The sequence below is a fragment of the Gorilla gorilla genome, chromosome 6 (assembly GCF_029281585.2).
Source record: "Gorilla gorilla gorilla isolate KB3781 chromosome 6, NHGRI_mGorGor1-v2.1_pri, whole genome shotgun sequence".
Lineage (NCBI taxonomy): Eukaryota > Metazoa > Chordata > Mammalia > Primates > Hominidae > Gorilla > Gorilla gorilla.
In genome coordinates, this window is record NC_073230.2 from 27173465 (window position 1) to 27195028 (window position 21564).

Sequence of the window (21564 nt, forward strand, 5' to 3'; positions counted from 1 at the left end):
TTTTACGCCATCCACCAACTACCACGCCCCTAGGAATTTCCCCTGCTTTCGCTGCATTACGCAGCCCTGACCAGCAGGGGGAACCGCGTTTTCGCGCTTCGAGAACGGGAGCTTAGAGCCTCGGAAATGCATTGAGCATGCAGGAAAGCCAACCGACTGCTCTTTTAAGGGCAGGCAAATGTGTGTTTTCGCACAGAAGCTTATTGGATTAAATAGGTAGCTTAAAAAGGGGGGTTCTCACTTTGATCATTTCCAGTAGTAAGGTGGATTTGGTAGAATTTTACAAGCTTGGACTGTACAATAAAAAATCAAAATATTTATGGAGTATATTTTATGCAGTACACGGAATCCTAAGAAGCAGGCCTGATAACTCTAATGCAACACATATGAAAACGAACCCACTAGTTCTCTCCTGTCCCGCTTCTCTTCTCATTATGCAACTGCTAAATCAGGGAATCAAACAGCCAAGCTGTCAGCCTCGGATCCTCTTTTGTATCCCCAAATATGAAATCAGCCTGAAGGCCTGTATTGCCCAAAGTGGAAATATCTTTCTATTTGAACACTATTCTCTTTCCCTGCCGCCAAAACCGCAGGACTCCCTGCCTGTGGAAGCCTAGCTCAATGGTCAGGAGGACACTCTGGGGCAGCCAGATCTTCCCTGAAATACATATGATCGTATTGTGCCCTGTTTAAGCCCTACATGGGCACCCCATTTTCTCTCGGACAACACAAACTCCTGAAAATGGCTTATAAGTTACAAGGCCATTTTGTGATCTGCGTGGGCACACAGCCTCTCTTTTCAGCTTCATTTGTCACACTCCCCACCCTAATATTATCATATTGGCTCGTTGATCCTCTTTCAGGTCTCTCTTTGTGCAGTCTCACGCTGTTCCTTCCACCAGGGAATATAATAGCATTTTTCACAAGGGTAAATTCTACTCGTGTATGAATTTCTAGCTTATATTTTACATTCTATATCTTTGCAAAGAGTTTTCAAGCACCCCACTCCTCTTTCTCTATAAGGATTAGGTAGTTACCCATCTATATTGGTTTTTATGTTAATTTTTTATTAACTGTCCCTTTGCTTGCCTGTTCCATCAATAGATTCCTACACTCACTAAAGTGGGGACCATAATATCTGTATTGTTCACTACAGTAGCCCCCCACAATTTATCCCTCCTCCAAAGAAACGAAACCGAGAAAAACCCAACCAATACATCCTGAATGAATAACCTGATAGTGAGTTAATAAATAATAAGTGATAAAGAGCTCACAGCCTAAGTGGAAGTGGGATCTAAACATAAACATATAACAGGTTATGCTGGATAAGTGCCAAGAGAAATGTATAGCAGTGATGTGAGTATTAATATACTCCCTCATCTCCTAAATACTGCAAAAAGCCTCTTAGCCTCTCTAAACCTGATTTCTGACTTGTAAAATAGGAAAAATAATACTTGCCCTGCTACCTTAGAGAGATGATAGGAGGGTCAAACAAGATAAATAAAAAGCATTTTCTTTAATATTCCTTAAATAACTGCAAACTCAGCATGAGATGATAGTGGGATGAAACTGCCCCCAAAACCTAACAGTAGACACTTTTAAGTCCATAAATGGGAAACATAATGGCCTTTACCTTCATTTTGTTGCAAAGTCCTGTGATACCCCTGTGCAGGACCCTTTTGTTCAATGTGCTCAAACTTGGCTAAACAATGAAGTCACCTAAGGTGAGGAGCTTTAAGAACTCCTGATGCCCGGATGACATCACAGACCAATTCAATCAAAACCTCTCCCAGTGACTACACCTTACAAACAAGATGGATCTAGACTGGCTGTAAGTGATTTGAATGAAAACAATTTGGCCAAGAAAGAATTTAGTAAAAAACAAGCTGGACATCATGACAATTTGACCAAAACAAAACGTTACCTGAAATCAAATATTCCAGTAATAATCTTTCACAACTAGTAAATGTAGTGCACCCATGCAGTAGTTTTGTAACCCTAGGTGTGTCCAGTTGCAGTTAGAAGTTTGCTTGTTTAATTTTGAAACTGATTTTCTCATTTTCAGTTTCAAAAATTCTGACTTGATCATTAGCTGCTATCCATGCTCTGCATGATTTGGGAGCGAACAAGGTGATTCTGCCTGCATGCCAGTGTTCACCATTATGGGGTTACTTTACAAATTAACCTGCTCCACCTTCGACACAGGGAAGAAAACAGAAATACCATGAGTTCCTCCTACCTACCCTTTCCTGCAGACATATACAAAGTTTATTTGTTCAAAGACCTGTAGTTGAACTGAACCATTTTATTTTTCTCTAAAATTTGTCCAAGTTCCACAAAAAGTAAGGCAGTGGTGGTCCCTGTCTCATGAAAAGCTCTGTCAAGTCAAAGGCAATGTGCTGAGAAGATCTTCATTCTACAAGGAGGAGAAAGAAAGTTAGAAATAATTTTGACCCCATGACCAATGGCCTCAGAGGAAGAGAGAGAAAATTTCCTGTGCAATTGTCTGTATTATTTTATCACTGACCTTGCCACCTCCAGCATGCACACACATATGCCTTATTATATTAGTGTGTTTCTATTCCTCACAATCAGATAATCCCTGGAGCAACATAAATGTGCAAAAATTGGTGGTTTGCTGAAATAAATAATGGTGGTTACAAAGTAATATGTGCCATATGCTCTGATTGTTACAGAACACATGCACACTTATATGCTTAGAAAAAAATCATGGGGCACGTGATTGTATTCATGCATCTAGGTCAACAACAGCTGACCTATATGATGGTGGCCCTGTGAGTTTATAATGCCATGTCTTTTTACTGTATCTTTTCTATGTTTAGATATACTTAGTTGCACAAATACTTGCCACTGTGTTACAGTTTCCTACAGTATTCAGTACAGTAACAGGCTGTCCAGGTTTGTAGACCAGGAGCAATAGGCTACAGGCTATTTATCAACCAGCTAAATAGCAATAGGCTATTTATCAGTCAAGGAATCTAACCCAGGCATGACTTATGCCATAACTTATCCTTTCAATTACTAAAGATGTTCACATCTTCTATGTACATGACCAAAGCTGATAAAGGAGGAGATTAGCATAGCACATCATATAGCGTAAGTGTGTAGTAAGGTATGTCATCTGGATTTATGCAACTATGATGTTCATGCAATGATGAAATTGCCTCATTATGCATTTCTCAGAATGTATCCTTGTCATTAAGCGACACATGTCTATACCATATGTTAATGTTAGTCATCTCTTGAGTGTGAATTTATGCTTTCCTTTTATTTTTGTGAATTTTTATATATTATTTTAATGTTTTATACAGAAAAAAATCAGAAACTTAATCAGAAGATTTAAGTTGTTACAGGAAATACTCTAGTTTTAGATGATTTAATAGTGTTGGTTGGTGCAAAAGTAATTGTGGGTTTTGCCCACAATTACTCTTAGTGGGAAAAATGACACTTACTTTTGCACCAGCCTTAATACAAAGAGAAGAGCCTACCTAGATGCTAAAGTCACATTGCTTGAGTTCAGATCCTGGCTCTGTCACTTACTAGATGTGTGATGTTAGGCAAATTTCTTTCATTTTTCAAAAAGCTAAAATTATTACAGTGGGATTATGTGAAGATGGAATCAGACAGGAATTTTTGACTATATGTAATGGTTTGCATAAAAAATTCCTATAAAGAGCATTCCATGAAAAATGTCATTGTATCAGTTAGCTTTTGCTGCATAACAAACTATCCTCAAATGTAGTGGCTTTAAATAAAACTATTAATTTAACTCATAATTCTATGGGTACAAATTTGGGCAGCACTCAGTTGGGTTCACTTGTGCATCTGTCCTCATGTGTGGCCCCATGTGTCTGGTGTTCCAGCAGGCTAGAGTGAGCTTGCTTTCCTGGCAGCTATGCAGGTTTCCAAGATAGAGCAGGAAGCACACAAGACCTTCTGTCTGGACTCTAGAACTTCCACAATGTCAATCCAATGTATGGGGTACATCTGATCTCATGTACTTTGTTCTTTGCCTCAGAGAGGCTCAGAAGCTTCTTCTGTCATATATCAGGGGTATATAAGTCCCTAGGAATGCCCACCCTGGATAAAGAGCAATACTAGTACTGACAGGAAGGATTTAATCACACTTATATGACTGTTTATATCAAATTGGTGGAATGAATGATGAGTGTCAACATCACAATGACCAACATTATCACAGGTAAACTTTACTACAAACCTGCCAGATGCTATGCCAAGTGCCCTAGGTAAATCACTGACAGATAATCTTTATGAATTGATTACAATAATGACATATATTTACAAGCGAGGAGCCTGTATTCTAAAAGAAATGTCAGCCTCGTGATGGTAGCTATCCTCTCTGTATTGCTAACAGTCATATGCCCAGGGCCTAATGCATAGTCCTTGAGTGAATGAACGAATGACTTTCCCAAGAATACCCAGCTGTTTATCAATAAAGAAATCTAACCCAGGCATGAGTCATCCCACAACTTATGCTTTCAATCACTAAAGATCCTCACTTTTTCTATGTCTATAACAAAAACTGATGAAGAAGGAAATTGTAAAAATTGATGGTTTATTTTATTTAGTCTCTGCCTAAAAAAATGCTAAGGTAAGATATTTGACCAAATTGGTAAATATTAACATTTTGGTAGGATTGGAAAGGTGTCAAACAAGCACCAGTTTTAGCCGAAATATATATAATACAGGGCATATCAACCAAATGTTTGTTGATGCAGACCACTTGTATTTCACAAATTTTCCAGCAGATGGCAAAAATGAGCTTAAATTTGTAAAGTTTTGTTTTAGCTTAAGGACTGTAAAAGTGAAGGGAAACTATTGATGGCTTGTTTTTATCTACAATCCTTATTCAAAAGAGAACTTAGGATAAATTTTTGACTCTGAAGTCTCCTTCTACTTGCTTGTTAGATTGTTGACACTACATGATACACATGTGCCTACAGAGAATGAGGAAATATATTAACAGAGCACATTGTATTACATACACACACACACACACACACACACACACACACACACACATACATATGGTATAAACCTGAGCTTTAAAATATGGACCTAAATAAAGTCATGCCAATTTTTTAGCTCCTGATGTTACAATTATCTATCTAGGTAAAAGCCAAGAAGGCAACTGCCTAGCACTTTGGATGAAAGATGTCAGCTAAAAAGGATTGGCTTAAATAATAAAATAAATTTGAGGTGTGTGGATGTCCACGAGTCTGCATACATGTAGATGTGAGCACTGATGACTGCTTCTAGAGGTTGGGAAGAGGTAAACAAGGTATCTCAAGGGGGTGAGTCTGCTTTAGGATGACAAGATGCCATCTGTATTTATTGTCCTCTTACAAAAACTAGTGTTAGTATTTCTTCTAAGCCCTATTTCCTCTCTAATCAGACCTTTCTGCAATCGAATTTCAACGTCCTCCTTCCAAGGTTTTCAAATCCAATGAATTAGGCTAATACAATTGGCTGTGATGCTTGCAAGGGTGCCTGTGGAAATTCTCATTTACTTCCACCTGTCTTTTGCTCAGTGCAGAACAGAAATAGAAAACAGTTTTCTTTTTTATATTTTGAAGATTACTTTAATGCTGTAGTTTAATAAAGCACTTGCTGACTGCAGAAACTGTGTAGATGTGAACTCCAAGATTCTTGACATTAAATAGTTCCAAAGAATGTGGTATGGAAAGTTTGAGGGTGGTAATTAAAAAAATGAAAATTAGATGCAGTGCCTTTTGATACACAATTTACTCTGAAGTGACCAAACACAATTTATATTAATGTATCATATTCTAGACTTCCCGTTACAGCTACAGGGTGCTTAATACACCTATGTTTTGGAAATTATTATAGTTGTGAATTTATCGTTGTCCAATGGCAAAGTGAACTTGCCCAGTTGTGAAAAAATGCCCTGCAGGAATTTACAAATTAAGTCATTACTTTAAGGCCACAGTTGTTAGTAAAATATCTGAAAGTCCAAAATTTGCACTGAGTAGGATAGACTAATAAATAAAATGAAAGACTAATGAATAAAAGAAAGCTACTCGATTTCTTTGTGTCTCACTTTGCCTTGATATTCTTTGTTGTGATTCCTGGTGTCTTGTACCATATTGGCTTTAGGGTGATACTGACAGTATTAACTCCAGCTTGAATAAAACCTTTTCTCCTGAAATCTTTGGCACAGTCGAATAGACTAAACTGGATGTTTAAAAGTAGGGAAAAAAAAACAGATCCTACCAGAAATGAACATGTCTTTAATATAAGGGCATAATTTTTTTCGTGACCAAATTAGTTTTCTCTGTAGCCTACAGGTCCAAGCACCTTATCAATAAAGCCTAGGGGAAAAGTGATCTTGTTTCCGTTTCTCAGTTACAGCTTTCTGCCTGTCTCCAATGACCTCCTAGATTTTCCAGCCTCTTTATATTCAAGGTTTATGGAGCTCAAGTTTTCTTTCAGTTGGCTGAAATCCTTTCTTTGAATTCCTATTTTCAATCTGCATACATACTTGTTGGCCAGGTGACTAAAACAGTCGCTTCTCTCACTAGCTGCTGCTGCCTCAGTGACTCAAGCTGGATTTCAATTGGCTGATTCAGGAGTAGGGAGTTTTGTTAAACAAACACAAGTGCCTAGAGTGAAATGACTGAAGGTAGCTGTCAAAGCTTGACAACTGGAGAGATGAAGTCTCAGGTTCAAGTGCAGGGACCAGAAACTGAAATCAAGGCAGCATCACAGGACCAGAAATTTGAATCTAAAATCAAAAGAAGTAGATTAAATAAAGGAGAATGGTTCATATAGAATTGGTTTGTTTTATGGACCTAAGCATGAGAGTGTGTGTGTGTGTGTGTATATATATATATATATATATATATATACACACACATACATGTTATATGATTTGGCTGAATGGCTTTAAGATTCAGGAGTACCATCAGAAATGACTTCACTTTTCAGGTAAAATGATGTCTACCCACCTTTTTCTTATTTATTCTATTTCTTATTTCATGTTAAATAAGTGGTGTTAATATCATAGAGGGATATTCACCTTTATAGATAATGTATATTATAATAGCATTTGCTAAATAGAGCTTGACAAATGCTTATTTTCACCTGCTGTGTCACCATCCTTTTTGCTGGTAAATGGCAATAGGCTAATATTACCACTACTAAGTACATTGAGACTTGAAAACTTGACCTTCTCTCCAGCAATTCATTTTATTACAGAGAACATTGAGGCTTTTATTTTGCTTTTTGAGAGGGTGATAGAAGAATACTAATATACTTAGAAGATAGAAAGAGAAGTCTGGGTTTCAGAAGCCTTTTTGGATAGTAATGAAAGGAGTGGACATTTAGACTGCTATCTAAACAAGCCCTTAGAGTACTTTTATATTACACAGTTGAGTGTTATCTCATCCTTGGGCTGACTTATAGTTCAGAGTGAGGGGTAGTGTTGGCTAATAGAGCCACCCCCAAAGGTATCAGTAGCTTTTCTTTCCTGGGCAATGACCCTAGCTATTTCAAGGGATTTCTTTTAGTGCACCACACCCCCCAACTCCAACTCCAACCCCCGGGATGGATGCTGTAGAATGATTAGGTGGAGATCAACACCCTGATTGGATACTAAGGAGCAGTCATGAGATTACTTGCAGCTAATACAACACTTGGTGAAATTTTAACAACATTTTAGATTTTTCTGTGAAGTTTCAGGCAAGTTGTAGAGTCTTCTTGGCAATTTTCAGTGGCATAATGACTTTCAGCTTTGGGGAAAGGCTTGCGATTTATTGTGTGGCTGAAGAAGGTGGAGCCTTTCAGTGAAGAAAATCTTGTGAAAACAATAGTCCCTAGTTGATGTGGAGAAAGGCAAAGATGGCAAGATTTCCAACTAAATGAAGGCCTTCTGCCTAAAATGAAGGAGTCTCTTTTCACTGTAATTTGTTGATGTAAATAATATTGAAGTGTTAAAATATTGAAATAATTTTATTAAAGCTATAGCTTGGTTTTTAAGCAATATATTACTTGTGAAATGCATTTACATTCCTAGTAAAGGACTCTTGTATTCAATAAATTGTTTTCCTGGCAAAGGGAGTAAAAAAGAAATTCCTCTGTATAATTTTGCTAGGCATCCACATTTCCAGCAATTTCTGAATTGGTTTCCCTTGCTATGAGTAACTGACAACCTGTGATTTATGGATTTGGAATAATTGAATTTCTTGGCTGTCATACACTTTGAGTAAGAAGTATTATATATGTTTCCAGAAAAAAAAGACTAAAAGAAGAAAAGAGTGAAGTGATGCCAACTTCTGACATTTTATTTGGAAACAGTGTTCTAACTAAATGATATTTAAGATGCTCCTCTAAGTTTCTGAAATATGTTTGCTAAATAATCTTTGAAAATAGTTTGGGACATAAGGTTTTTAAATACACCATTTTTGAACTAAGTCAAAGAATAAAGTGGAGGACCATGTATTTGTTATTGTCACATCCCTAAACACAAGAAATGCAGGGTATCCTTTGACACATGTAATAGGTCGAGTAAAAATATTCAAAAATAGGGGTTACACAACATCTCATTTTGCTTGTCAAGCATATAATATTTAATAGTTTAGTGGAATTTTTCTGAGCAGAACTTTTTAAATGTGAAATCTCTAAAAAAATTTCTACTTTATTATGGGTTGTTCTACCACATTTGCTAGTTTTTACAGGTTTTGCTCAGTTTATGGATTTTTTTTTTTTTTTCAGACAGAGACTCGCTCTGTCACCAGGCTGGAGTGCAGTGGTGCTGTCTTGTCTCACTGCAACCTCCACTTCCCAGGTTCAAGTGATTATGCTGCCTCAGCCTCCCGAGTAGGGGGGACTACAGGCGCATGCCACCACGCCCAGCTAATTTTTGTATTTTTAGTAGAGATGGGGTTTCACCATTCTTTTTTACTCCCTTTGCCAGGAAAACAATTTATTGAATACAAGAGTCCTTTACTAGGAATGCAAATGCATTTCACAAGTAATATATTGCTTAAAAACCAAGCTATAGCTTTAATAAAATTATTTCACCATGTTGGCCAGGATGGTCTCTATTTCTTGACCTTGTGATTCACTCACCTCAGCCTCCCAAGGTGCTGAGATTACAGGCGTAAGCCACCACGCCCTGCCCAGTTCATGGATTTATAATTGGTGCATCACCTTTCAAATTCCATGGAGTATTTACTAACTCTTTTCATATTTTCAATTGTAATGATAATTGGTTAATTGTGCAAGAACTTGTACAAGGACTGAAGGAAATGGGAAGTTCCTCTCTATGTGCTTTTGACTAGCATTATCTAATGGATCTTTCTGAAATGATGGGGATATTGTGTAACTGTTGCCCATATATGTCTGTTTGACACTTTGAATATGGCTAGTTTGATGGAGGAACTGAAAAACAAAAATATTCTTTTGTTTTAATTAATTTATATTTAGATTTAAATAGTCACATGTGGATAGTGGCTACCATATTAGACAGTGTAGGTAGACCTCAGAACAGTGAGTTTATGACCTTGAGCAATTCAAGTCTTCACTTATAGGTAGCATTAAAATTGGCTGCTCTGGATTATGTTCAAAGGATTTCCTCAGTCGTTCTTAACTGACTAATATCTCCCTACCAAAGAAACAGGTAAACATTTGTTAGGATATTTTTGGTTATTAAAATGATAAGAGTGTCCTCCTGGGATTTAGTGGGTAGAGATGAGAGATGCTAAATGGCCTGAAATGTGTGGGACAGTCTGCATAATAAGTTATTATCCAGCCCAAATGCCAGTAACAACCAATTTGACAAACTCAAGTAGGCCTTCAGGGTTCTCTAAATATTGTGGTTTAATTTGTGACATCACCTGCAGTCTCTGTCCTACCATAGTAAATTCTGTCTCATATGATCTATGTCTTATTTTCTCATGCCCTCAGGGACTTCGCATTCTTATGATAATCATTGTGTTTGATGGCTTCAACCAGTCTCTCTCTATACTTGAACATATTCTAGCTTTTGTATCTCAAATAATATTCTTATTTAATTCTATATCCTTCATCTGTGACTGTCTCTTTCCCCTCATTCACAGCAGGCCATCCCTTGCCACTCTCAGAATAGCACATTTATTCATGTAGCTATTGGGGAAGGTATTTCTGTATTATAATGAAAAGAAAGCCAACACCATATATAGTTTCAAAGCACATCATTTTATTATAGACATGTCAGTAGAGTTATCATTTCATGTTCCACTTCCAAACCATTGTGTGTGTGTATATATACACATATGTGTATGTATATGCATATATATACACACATACACATATATGTTTAAAATTTCCAAAGCGAGCCCAATTTTATTCTTTTATGCTTATAATACTCTACCTATTTGATATGGTCCAAAGTATACCACCACTCCAGTTTCACATAGTTTTTCTAATTTAGTATCACCTTACTTTCTTCCAATGGTAGGCTCATACTAAAACTATAAGGTAGTCACTTAAAACATTCCAGCATGTGGTTCAATGTATTGTCCAAATTAAAGTTTCAAGCACTTGAACAATGTCTTCCTAACATCCCCCACTTATCTAAAAAAGAATCGCTGCACATCCCAAGTAAATCATTCTAAACTCAATTCTGAAAATACTAGGTAGAAATAATCATATTTAAAAATATATCTATACTTGGTTAAACATATACTGTAAACTATTTGAATAATTGTGATGATGGCATCTCTTTTTAACTATACATCAAAGCAGTGATATGCCTCCTTTTGTCCTTTAATGTGTTATGTTATAGATCAGTTCAAAAGGCATTACAACATTTTTCTGATGTATTATAATTTTGTATTGAACAAGCATGTTTATAGAGAAACGCTACTGAAAATTAGAGTCAGTGTTTATTCTTTCAGTACAAAACTACATCCTTGCATGAATTCAGGAGGACCATACACACACAAATATCTTCATGATGTAACTTAGATTTTCATTGGCAAAGATCATGCCTGTTTGTGGCATTGAATGAATAGTTATGATGTTGATTCACTATATGAGGTTGCATTTATGGACAACTTCTGTAATCTACTAGGCAATGAAGTTATCCAAAGGAATTGGGAGACTTCAAAAAGTGCACCAAACAAGCAGAGTTCAGTTATTTCTGTTGAATAGATGACAGCCAGAATTTTAAGTGAGCTGATTTAAATAGGTTAAATGATGATCATGTTGCTATAAAAGACCTTCAAATTTTCATTAACTTGAATTATCATTACTGTGTTAGCACAATTAAAACTCATGTTTTGTTTATAAATTATATTCTCATACTGAACACTAAATATTTTAATTTACCTATGGTTCAACAAGTAACTCATAAAAAATGACCTGAAAATTGATTAGATTTGGGGAAAAAGAAAAGTATACAATATAGTGAGAGTTATGTATTTAAAAATGATAGATTTCTTTGTCTGTTGCCAGAGGTTATATTCTGATAAATAGATTCAGATATATGTTGTTTTTTCACTTATATGTGTTGTTCTTGTTTGCTATTTTAACATTCCATTATTAGAGAAAAGGATTGAATCTAGCTATATAAATGTTAGCCTATCTTTTCACTTTTTCCTCAAAGAATTCTTTCAGGATCTTTGGATATAGGCTTTCTTATATATGGACTGCCTATATTATTTCATGAGAATTGTAAAACAAAACACCTAAATTAGATTATAGCAAAGGTAATTATAACTTCATTGTTGGGGGGTTACATCATCTGCCCTCTTGTATCATTTAATTGGACTGCAAGATGTTTGAAATATCAATATCATCAATAATTTTAAGTCATGATGTCTTTATAAATATGGAAGTATGTCATTAAAGTCATGTTCGTTTATAAATTAATTTTAATTGCTATACATAAATACTATAATCATAGTGAAATAGTCAAATAAGTAGTCTATCTGTATACTACACTATTCAGATCACTCATCTTCATAAATATCACCCACAATGATATTTACACGAAACCTAATTAAAAGAAGAAAAATGGGCAATTTTAGTAGAAATTAAACATGATTTTGTGGGCATAGAAGAGCCTTGAGCAATTGCCTTCCCATTTCTATTGGAGTAGAATCTTAATAATACCCCCACAGCATCACAATTTCTTTTCTAATACCTATTTACATTCATGTATGCTATAACATATGCTGTATACATGTTCTATATTTACAGTATATATTCACACATTCACACACATACTTTATTCTTAGGCTCATTCATGAACATGCAGATCAATCTGCACAGTATGATCAGAACATGTTTATTTTCTTAAATGATATTCACATATGACTTTTCACTCTTTGTGCAAAAATGCAAAAATACCATATAGATTAGTATTCTCTCTCTCTAAAAAGTCTCTTTTTTATGCTTGAGGTTTTTTGTCATTTACAAATAAATTATGAAATATATTTCATTCACAAGTTGAAAATAAGTACAATGTTTTTATAACAAGGCATTACTGAGGTTTTGAATTGTAGCATCCTTGAAGCCATCTGTCTTTCAAAACAAAGACATCAATAAGTTATTTTTATTTCTTGATATTTGCACTTTTCAATTACTCATATGAAATATGTCATTACAAATATAATAATCATGCTAGTCAAATAGTGTTTGTATAGAATATGCATTTTATTTCTGTTTTATTATCTCCTTTTCCTGAAAAGTCTTCTTTAGAACAATCTGGAAAGCCTCTTGAAATTATTGTACTAGAATGTTTCTGGAAAGTTTTTTACCCCATAAAAAAGGGTGGAGAAACCATTGAGGCAATATATTTTTTAGGAAGAATAATTTTAGTGGATGCTCAGGAGAGATAAATGCAAATGCAAAAACTGTTTTATTTTCTAGTCCTTTGGTGTCTCATTGCCTCATGAAAATCCTAAAAAGGGTTCAATTCTTTAAAACACTGATTATACTCTTCCATTAAATATCAGCTGTGGTCCTCCATTGCTCATGTTGTCTGTCATTTCCTGTTAGAAAAATGACATGATTAATTAAAATTAGCTTTCGGAGTAAGACATTGTTTTGGTTAATGAGTTTGCAAAACAGAAATTTCAATCCATTGAAAAACTTGCTAAGTTTTGGGGAAAGACAAGGATATTGCTGTTATATTTGAGGAAATAAAATTTCATGGCATCTTGCAGCACATGAAAATGCCGAAGTAAGAGTCAGTTAGACCAAAATATCCTATCCACAACAACGGTCCATTCTCTCCCCAGTTTCCTGAGTTTCCTCTTTCTGTCTTCAACTCAATTTTGGAAACACCTCGCCTAGAAAGAAGAAGATGGTTAAATGCGCAAGTTTTTCTAATGTGTAGACTCTGCTGAGCATGTCAACAAAGTGCCAATGCATTCAAGAGGTGACCTTTATTCTACAGGAAAATGTGTGGCCTTTTTGCTAAGAACAGAAAAAGGCCTACGAGGGCGTCATTGCTCATTTGTAACTATGGGTCACTAAAAAAATCATACTGGGAAAGATTGTTTTTCATGACACTATCACTCTTCCAGTAAGAAGCAAAAACAGTGAAGTCTCTTAACATGTTTTTAATGGATCACTTACTAAAAAGTTAATAAGTAAAACTATATAGAAAAGCACTGAAAATATAGATGCAAAGGACAAACTAGCATTGAAAGTTTCATTTTCGATTATATGAAATACATTATGAAAAATTTTGATGCTTTTAATTCATATGTTTTGTTAAATATTAAACCCTTCCCAACACAATAAAAAGTGATAGGATATGAAGCCCATTCATATTTTAGTGGTTAGAGCACCATACTAAAATTATGTTGATAAAATTATCTAAAAATAAATTGGCAGCATCTTTCCATGCTTGAACAAGCCTATTTGCAACAGAGCAGAAAAAAAAATTACAAGTGGAAATTATTTTCTTAATTATTTTATTTCTATATCTATTTCTATCTAGCTCTGTTTGGAGGATCTGCTAGAGACGTACATGGTGAAATTCTCCTAGAGAGGTATGTGATGAAAAATCTGAAAATATATTAGGGTTATGTGCTGGAGTTAAGTTTATAGCTCAGAAATCTGATTTGAGGCTTCATTGAGGAACTCACCATTGATGGCAAAATAGGTAGAATCACCCCCCACCCCCAATGATCTTCAACAAAATTTACTTTTCCTGTTTTACCTACTAGGAGAAAAATCAAATTTCTAATAAATTTACATAAACCCGTTAGGTGCCTTTTCTCCTTCTACAATGACTTTCCACTCAAAAACTGCTTAGAAATGATAAAAAGTGAATCTGTTATATTAATCTTTTATTGCAGAATTTAGTAAAACAATTTTTTAAAATTTTACAAAAAAAGAATTTTCTTAACTGAATTAACTCTACCATAAACACAGTAAAATCACTGATAGGAAAGAAGAGTGAAAATTCGTTTTAAAATGAGTGAGTCTCCAGTTTGCAAAAAAATTTGCAAATAGGCATGCTTAATTTAATAGGAAGATTGTGGTTGAAATTTGGGCTGGACCAATGTGACTATTTGCAAATGGGCTTTCTGCAAATGGGCCATAGTATCCATGTGACTTTCTGTATGTCCAATTACTTTGTCTGAGCAAACCAAGAACCATTACTGTTTATTTTTAGCAATTTGAAACATGGGAACTAAATTTAAAATGTATCACATAAGATAATTTTACAAGAAGAATCTTTTCATACCAAAATTTTACTGTATTAATGTCCAACTTTGGCCATCTTCTCATGCAATTTTAGCATGAGGAAAATACACAGTTTGTCTTTATCCAGACATATCTATTATTAAAAACAAAACTCTGGCCCATGAATGATTATACTAAGTCAGAACCATGAAGTAGCAGACAATAAAAGGAGTCATGAATCATCCAAGCAGAAATGTGTTTGGATGCTTATAGGCGGGCTGAGTATTTTAAATACTCAACCAACTTTCAAGCTGCAAGACTCGGCCATGTAGGTTTATGTCAGCTCTGCAAAGTAAGCGCTTACGAAAGCGATACTTTGAGAAACAACATTAAACAACATCAGTTCAGACTGATCTGTTGACATCATGGCTTTCTGGAAGGGGAAGTGCTTTCTGCAGCGACATTACAACATGGTAACTCCCTAGAAAGCAGCGTACCTTGTAGGTAACTCTGGTGTCGGGGGCACCACCGGGCAGCTGGGCAAGTCGGTTATTTCAATAGCCCTCAATCTCTAATGTAAATATAACAATCATACAATAAATATTGCACAAATATATACAGAAAACTAAATCAGACTAATATAAAATAAAGCACAAAAGAGCCACTGTTCATATATACATATAAAATGGTCATCTATTTTTAACAATCATTTCTTTAAATTACTGGAGTCTTGCTATGTATATTATTAATTTTTCATGAAGGACATGCATAGTTCTGTTTAAAATTGCTTTCTTGAGTCAATTTGAGAACACTTGCTCTCCTTATTTGAATGTATAGATTGTACACAAAATGAAAACGCTACAGAATAAATATTTTTCCTTCAAAATAACATTATAAAGAGATGTGCAGTAAGTCTTGCTATTATCACTTCTCCTCTGTGCTTATGCAATTTTATTTCCATGATATGAAGCAAAATATAATGTGGCCATTACCTTAGTGAGTTTATTTTACAAATGTTTCCTCTCTTCTCTACTAGATCCAGTAGGAGAAACCGAATTAAGGAATGTGTGCAAAATGTAATAGAAACACAGACATCATACTATACCATTTGTCCTTTTATACAATTAATTTAACTTCCTATTTATATGGGTTTCATGAAACAATTATGCAAGGACAACTGTTTAAAATACAGGCAAAGCTATCCAAATATGCATAAGTTTAGATGAGAATTAAATGAAGCTTTATATGGACTGTAATATCTGCACTGATAGACAAGACTTTTTGTCAGCTTATTAAAAAGCCCCTTTATACTTGAAGATCAAATTTACATAATCAAATGCAACTCCTTAATAGAACAAGGGAAGAGCTAGAAAAGGGAATTCATGCAATTTCTAAAACTGGCATTATTGAGTGGAGAGTGTATTTAGTATCTGTGTTTTTCCTCAGTATAATACATAAAAATCCATATTTATAAGGTATTCAATATTTTATGAAATACTATTTTAAGCACTGTGTTTTTTAATAGACACACTACAAAATTTTGTTGAAAATAGGTGTACCCATGAATTGCAGAGGAAAATAAAATAAAATTTCTATTCTTGACCCAATAGAGCCAAATGTATAAAATCTGATTCCTCAAATTGTGATCTAAAGTTTCAAGTTGATTCACCCAGAGTGGACTTCAGTCTTCATCATGTGCTAGCAGTGAGAGGAAAAGGTACAAAACTCACTTTCTCAGCCATTTCATGAGAGTGATGCAGGGAATGCTCCCTTTCTGAGAACATCCTCCTCTGTTCATAACTGGCTAGTCGACAAGTGAGCCAGGAAGAGAGAGTGCAGCCCCCGATCCCAATGCACGCGAGAGACATGGAGGCAAGGTGCAGAGGGTATAGGGAGGAAGTTTTCTTTGTGACGGCCCGGAGGAACTGAAAATTCAGGATGCCCCCAATGAGTCCACAGATACAGCAGGCTGAAAAGAGGATCATCTGATAAGAAAAAGAAAGGCAGCGTTAAAGTTGAAAAGGCAAACCTGACCAGAACACAGTTGCCCTGTCCGGCTGCACGTCAAGGATGACTAACCTACAATAAAGAAGAATAAGCGGTTTTGGTGCTTCACAGAGGACAGGAGATTTTTTATTTTATTTTATTTTTGCCATGTTTCTGTTCACTCTGACTCACAGTAGACAGAGGGAGTATACCACAGTGTTTCAGAAATTGGTAGCTGACTATATTAAAGCCAAGGATATAGCTTATGAAAACTCTGAAGCAAACAAAATTTATCGTCTAGGTAGATTCAGATTTAAATATTTATTTAACATCTACCGTGTGCTACTATGCTAGGAACTTTAACATATATCATCTCAACTGACACTCCCAGCAAGCCTCTGAGATAGTAACATACGTTTTAGAAAAATGAATGGTCAATAGCTAACACTAAATTTAGGCACCAAACCCAGATTTTTCTGATTCCAAATCTACTTTCACTGTGTCAGTCCTTCAAAAATATCTCAATAGCTTCTCTTTGGATTGTCATTAGTTCCACCTAACTTCAAATCTTTATATCTTCCTACCTATGTGAGCTTAGGAAATTTAGTTAAATCTCTTTTTTAAAAAAAAAGTTCACTCATATATCATTGTGCATGTATTTCCTAAGCAAGTACTTTAGGGACTCCTATGAACTGACCCCTATATATTACAAATATTTTATTACTTTGTGGCACTATCATCACTGAAGAATATACAATAGGAGTTCCAAAAATACTGTTTGTTTGTTTGTTTTAGAGAAACAGATGATGTGGCTTTGCTTTTGGTCCTACTATTGGTTGGATCTTGGTGTCTATTAATAGAGCTAAGGGGGTTTAATCAACAACTATCATAGGATCCCTGGCAGAACCAAGAATAATGCTTTCTGAGAAGTAAATATTTTGTGAATATTTAATAAATTTAATTAACTAGTCAAATAACTTTAATAATTATATTTTCTTTTTGCATCTGGTCTAAATTCTTCTATGGGCTTTCATGATACTTTATACTATGATACTAATTGAATTATGCAATCTAATTTCCATTCTTCTCTGGAACACAGGCTTATTCCAGTCACCTCTCTTGTCCTTCAATATGGGTTACTCATTCCCACATCAGTGACATTTTTCATTTCCTGGAAATAATTTTGCTTCTTCCTTAGACTCCTGGATGAAAGGCACAAATTAAGTCCTAACTTGGACTTTATTGATCTCCTCCTTTGTTGTAATTCCCCAGGTCAAACAGCTTTGTAACTCACTTTAACATTTAATTTTATTTTATCAGATATTATTTTTCATTGACGGTTGAGTTTAGCCTGCACTTATTGAGCACTTAGCATCTGTTAGCCCCTGAGTGCAGCAGCTGCTGGCATTACAATCAATCATTCATAATAATTCCTCTTGAGAATAGTTAAATCTTGTGAAAGAGAAGATCCAGAATTTTAACATGGCATGATAAATATTAAGAAAGGGATATATGGGTTGCCCTAGGAGTAGGGAGGAGAAGAATTTAGCCCAGCCAAGAATTTTGGAGAAGGCTTTCTTGCGAATATGTCATGTCAGTAACTACAAGTAGTTAATTTCATTTCTTCAACTTAATTCAGCATTCCTTATTACATCTGTAAATATCATCAGAGCTAAAAATCCAATAATGAATGGGTAAAATCTTTTTATACTTGATTAAATATAATACTGAAGATCAGTTACCAAATAATTAAATCATCCTACTAAGTGTAAACTTGTAGCTCAAGATGCCTAGTAGAATTAACCAATTATATTTTATTTTAAAGTAGATTTGGATGTCATGCTGTTCTTTGGGGATACATTTTGGTGTTTACTCATTCTCTGAAAATACGGAAAGATACTACAATCTAGCTTCAAATAATTAATTATTGTTATAGAGAAAGTAGACAATACCTTCAGTTTTCTATCGCAGGAAAGCCCACGTCTTTGCTGATGTCATTCTGATTAATTCTCTAAAGGCATGACACCTCATTAACATGTGTTAACAAAACAATCTTATCCAGGAATTAAAATGTTTAAATCTGCAACCATATACTATTTTCAAATTTCACCAGGTTGGAGACTCTAGACTGCAGATATATTTGGAGTGAAATTTTTTTTTCAATTTCATTAAAATGTAGAAAATCTTGATAGTTAAATGCCATCAGTGGGGACCTTAGAAAGTACAGAGGATAATGTACCTCCTAATAGTAGGTACAGCTACCACCTGGGTGGTAGTTTCTTAAAAAAATCAGATTGCGTCATTTTTTTCCTTGTAATTTATAAGAGAAAGACAGAGAAGTGCCACTATTGCCTTTGTACAAAACAACAACAAAAAGCCTCATCCTTCCTTTTTTATTTTTTCCTTCCCTCCCTCCTCTTTCTTTCTCTCTCTCTTTTTTCTCTTTCTCTTTCTTTTTGTCATGCTGCCTTGCTTGTTTACTTGTTTTCTCCCAAGGAGTTGTTCCTACATAGTCATAAAGAGTCTTCGTAGAGGATGGGCATAAGAAGAATGAAGACCATGTCTAAAGAATGATGGGAGAATCATAAATGCAAGTTACAAGCCTGAAAAAATACATTTTTTTCTAAAGGTTTCATTTTTCCCTTTACGTAATTTTTAAAAATTACATCTAAAATTGCTGTCTAAAGCAGTGAGGGCTTTAGCCTTTTTGTCATAATAGATGTTCTCACAAAGAAAGATGTGATTAGAAAAAGAGGTCAAATAAAAATAACTGCAATGCTTCCCATTCCCTGATCTGCTCAGATAACTGGCCTCACCTTGGAAAACTCTTTTTAGGCTCAAAGGGTACTTCCTAGGGTCCCCGTGTAGTATTAATTTTGCCAATTTGTGTCTATGTTCTTTCCCATAATACTTGGTAAAATAAACCACACTTTTTCCTTATTTCCAAACCCTTATGAAAAATCATGAAAGGCGATGGGGAATCCACACTTCAGCATGCAGTGTCTCCTCCAGCCAATATCAGAGCTAACTGGGAGTGTGTTCCATACCCCAGAAACCCACTATAGTACCACAAAACATCTGAAAACACTTACGTGTGCATTCACAGTAATAAAAGAAATTAAAATAAATCTCTGAGAATTAAACTGTAACCATAGCAACACAGCTGTCTTGCTGCTTCGCAAAACTTGCTTCACAGTCAAAGAAAGCCAATAATCCTTAGGCCCAGTTCCATATTTAAATGGTGACATTTCTCATGGGCTGAAGCTTTATCTGCTTGAGCTTACTGAAGGATTCAGGCGATTGTCCGGCAGTCTCCAGATTGGAAAACTAGAGACTGTCATCCGTAGCAGTCATTAAAGGTTACATATTCAGATATTTAAAGAGTTTATTAAAGTTTTTTTACATCAGTGGGCTTTTGTCATAGTTTCTAATAATTTTGATGGTTTACTTTGAAAACAGAAAAGGCAGGATTTATTTGCCAGTTTTTTTTTTGCTTCAAACTAGCAATATTCAGTATATGAAAACTTGCTAGTCATCATTTCTATTTTAGAAATTTACATTTCGTACACCTCAATGCACAATACAAACAAATCAAACACTTACGACAAGTCCTGATTTTTTTTTGGCGCACAATATTCCACAAATGCCACAAAGAAGAAACTGAAAAGGAAAAGAAGAACAATTACTCCTTATCCAAAGACATGAGGACCCCTAGATTTTAGCTTGTAGTTCACTCATGACAGTTTCTCCAGGGAAGATAGAACATTTTAAATTTCCTTCAAAACCTGGAGAGGATAAGATCTCATTCTAGAATAGTAAAGGATAAAAGTATAAACCCTAATAAAAATTTATTTTTTGCTAGATTGTTAGAGGTAATTGAATCAGTTTTAGCATCAGGTAAAATTATTAAGTAAATGAATTTAGAGCTTTGTTTCTCCCATTTCCTTTCACCGTCTGATTCCTTTCTACTTTCTCAGGGAGAAAAGTGGTGTGATACATTCATTCACACTTAACAACTAGAAATCAGTAAGTTATACTACAGGAAAGAATCTGCACAAATCAAAAGATAATGCATCAGACAAGGAGATGATTCTCTATAGAGATACTCTTTGTACCACTCCAGTTGGTACAATGACAACCTCCTTATTCTACAAGAAACTGGCCTTATGAATATGTCAGAAGAACACAAAGGGATAGGCTGGGCGTGGTGGCTCATGCGTGTAATCCCAGTACTTTGGGAGGTCATGGTGGACGGATCACAAGGTCAGGAGATCGAGACCATCATGGCTAACACGGTGAAACCCCGTCTCTACTAAAAATACAAAAAATTAGCCGGGCGTGGTGGCAGGCACCTATGATCCCAGCTATTCTGGAGGCTGAGGCAGGAGAATGGCGTGAACCTGGGAGGCGAGGCTTGCAGTGAGCCAAGATCGCGCCACTGCATTCCAGCCTGGGTGACAGAGCAAGACTCCGTCTCAAAAAAGAAAAAAAAAAAAAAAGAACACAAAGGGATAAAGCAATTGATAGCATATTATTTCTTGTAAATAAAACATTGTTGACATAATTGCTTTGCAAAGGCAGTCACATCAGATTATCTACCAAGGAGAGACTATTAGATATTTTGGTAATCATAAAATGATAAATAGTTTAATTTGAATAGAAACAGTTCCATTTGAATGCAAGTTTTCACATACTTCTAACTTGAAATAGCTATATAAAATATTCATTAAGAAGTAAGAAGTCCACTAAAGGACTTCAGATTTGTAAAGAAAATTTTTATTCGCAAAGAGAACTAGTTTTCATTGTTGTTGTTGTTGTTTAATTATCTGAAGTCAGAACTAACAATATAGCTTGTTTTACTAAATATTTGACAACTGGATAGGTTTATTT

General features: G+C 35.2%; 1 protein-coding gene across 4 annotated transcripts in view; it reads right to left on the bottom strand.

Moving 5' to 3' along the window:
* Positions 1-10220: 10220 nt before the first annotated feature.
* TMEM196 (transmembrane protein 196) overlaps positions 10221-21564 on the bottom strand; it is a 54486-nt gene continuing 43142 nt past the window's right edge. For 2 of the 4 annotated variants that reach the window (XM_031012656.2, XM_019030592.3), the window contains exons 2-5: positions 20278-20334; positions 16419-16673; positions 15186-15259; positions 10221-13040 (exon numbers count right to left, since the gene is read on the bottom strand). In XM_031012656.2, the coding sequence (XP_030868516.1) occupies positions 13034-13040; positions 15186-15259; positions 16419-16673; positions 20278-20334 (393 nt within the window). In that variant the 3' untranslated portion in view covers positions 10221-13033. The remainder of the gene's footprint in view (positions 13041-15185; positions 15260-16418; positions 16674-20277; positions 20335-21564) is intronic. The other 2 variants (XM_004045146.4, XM_019030590.3) reach the window with 1 other exon arrangement.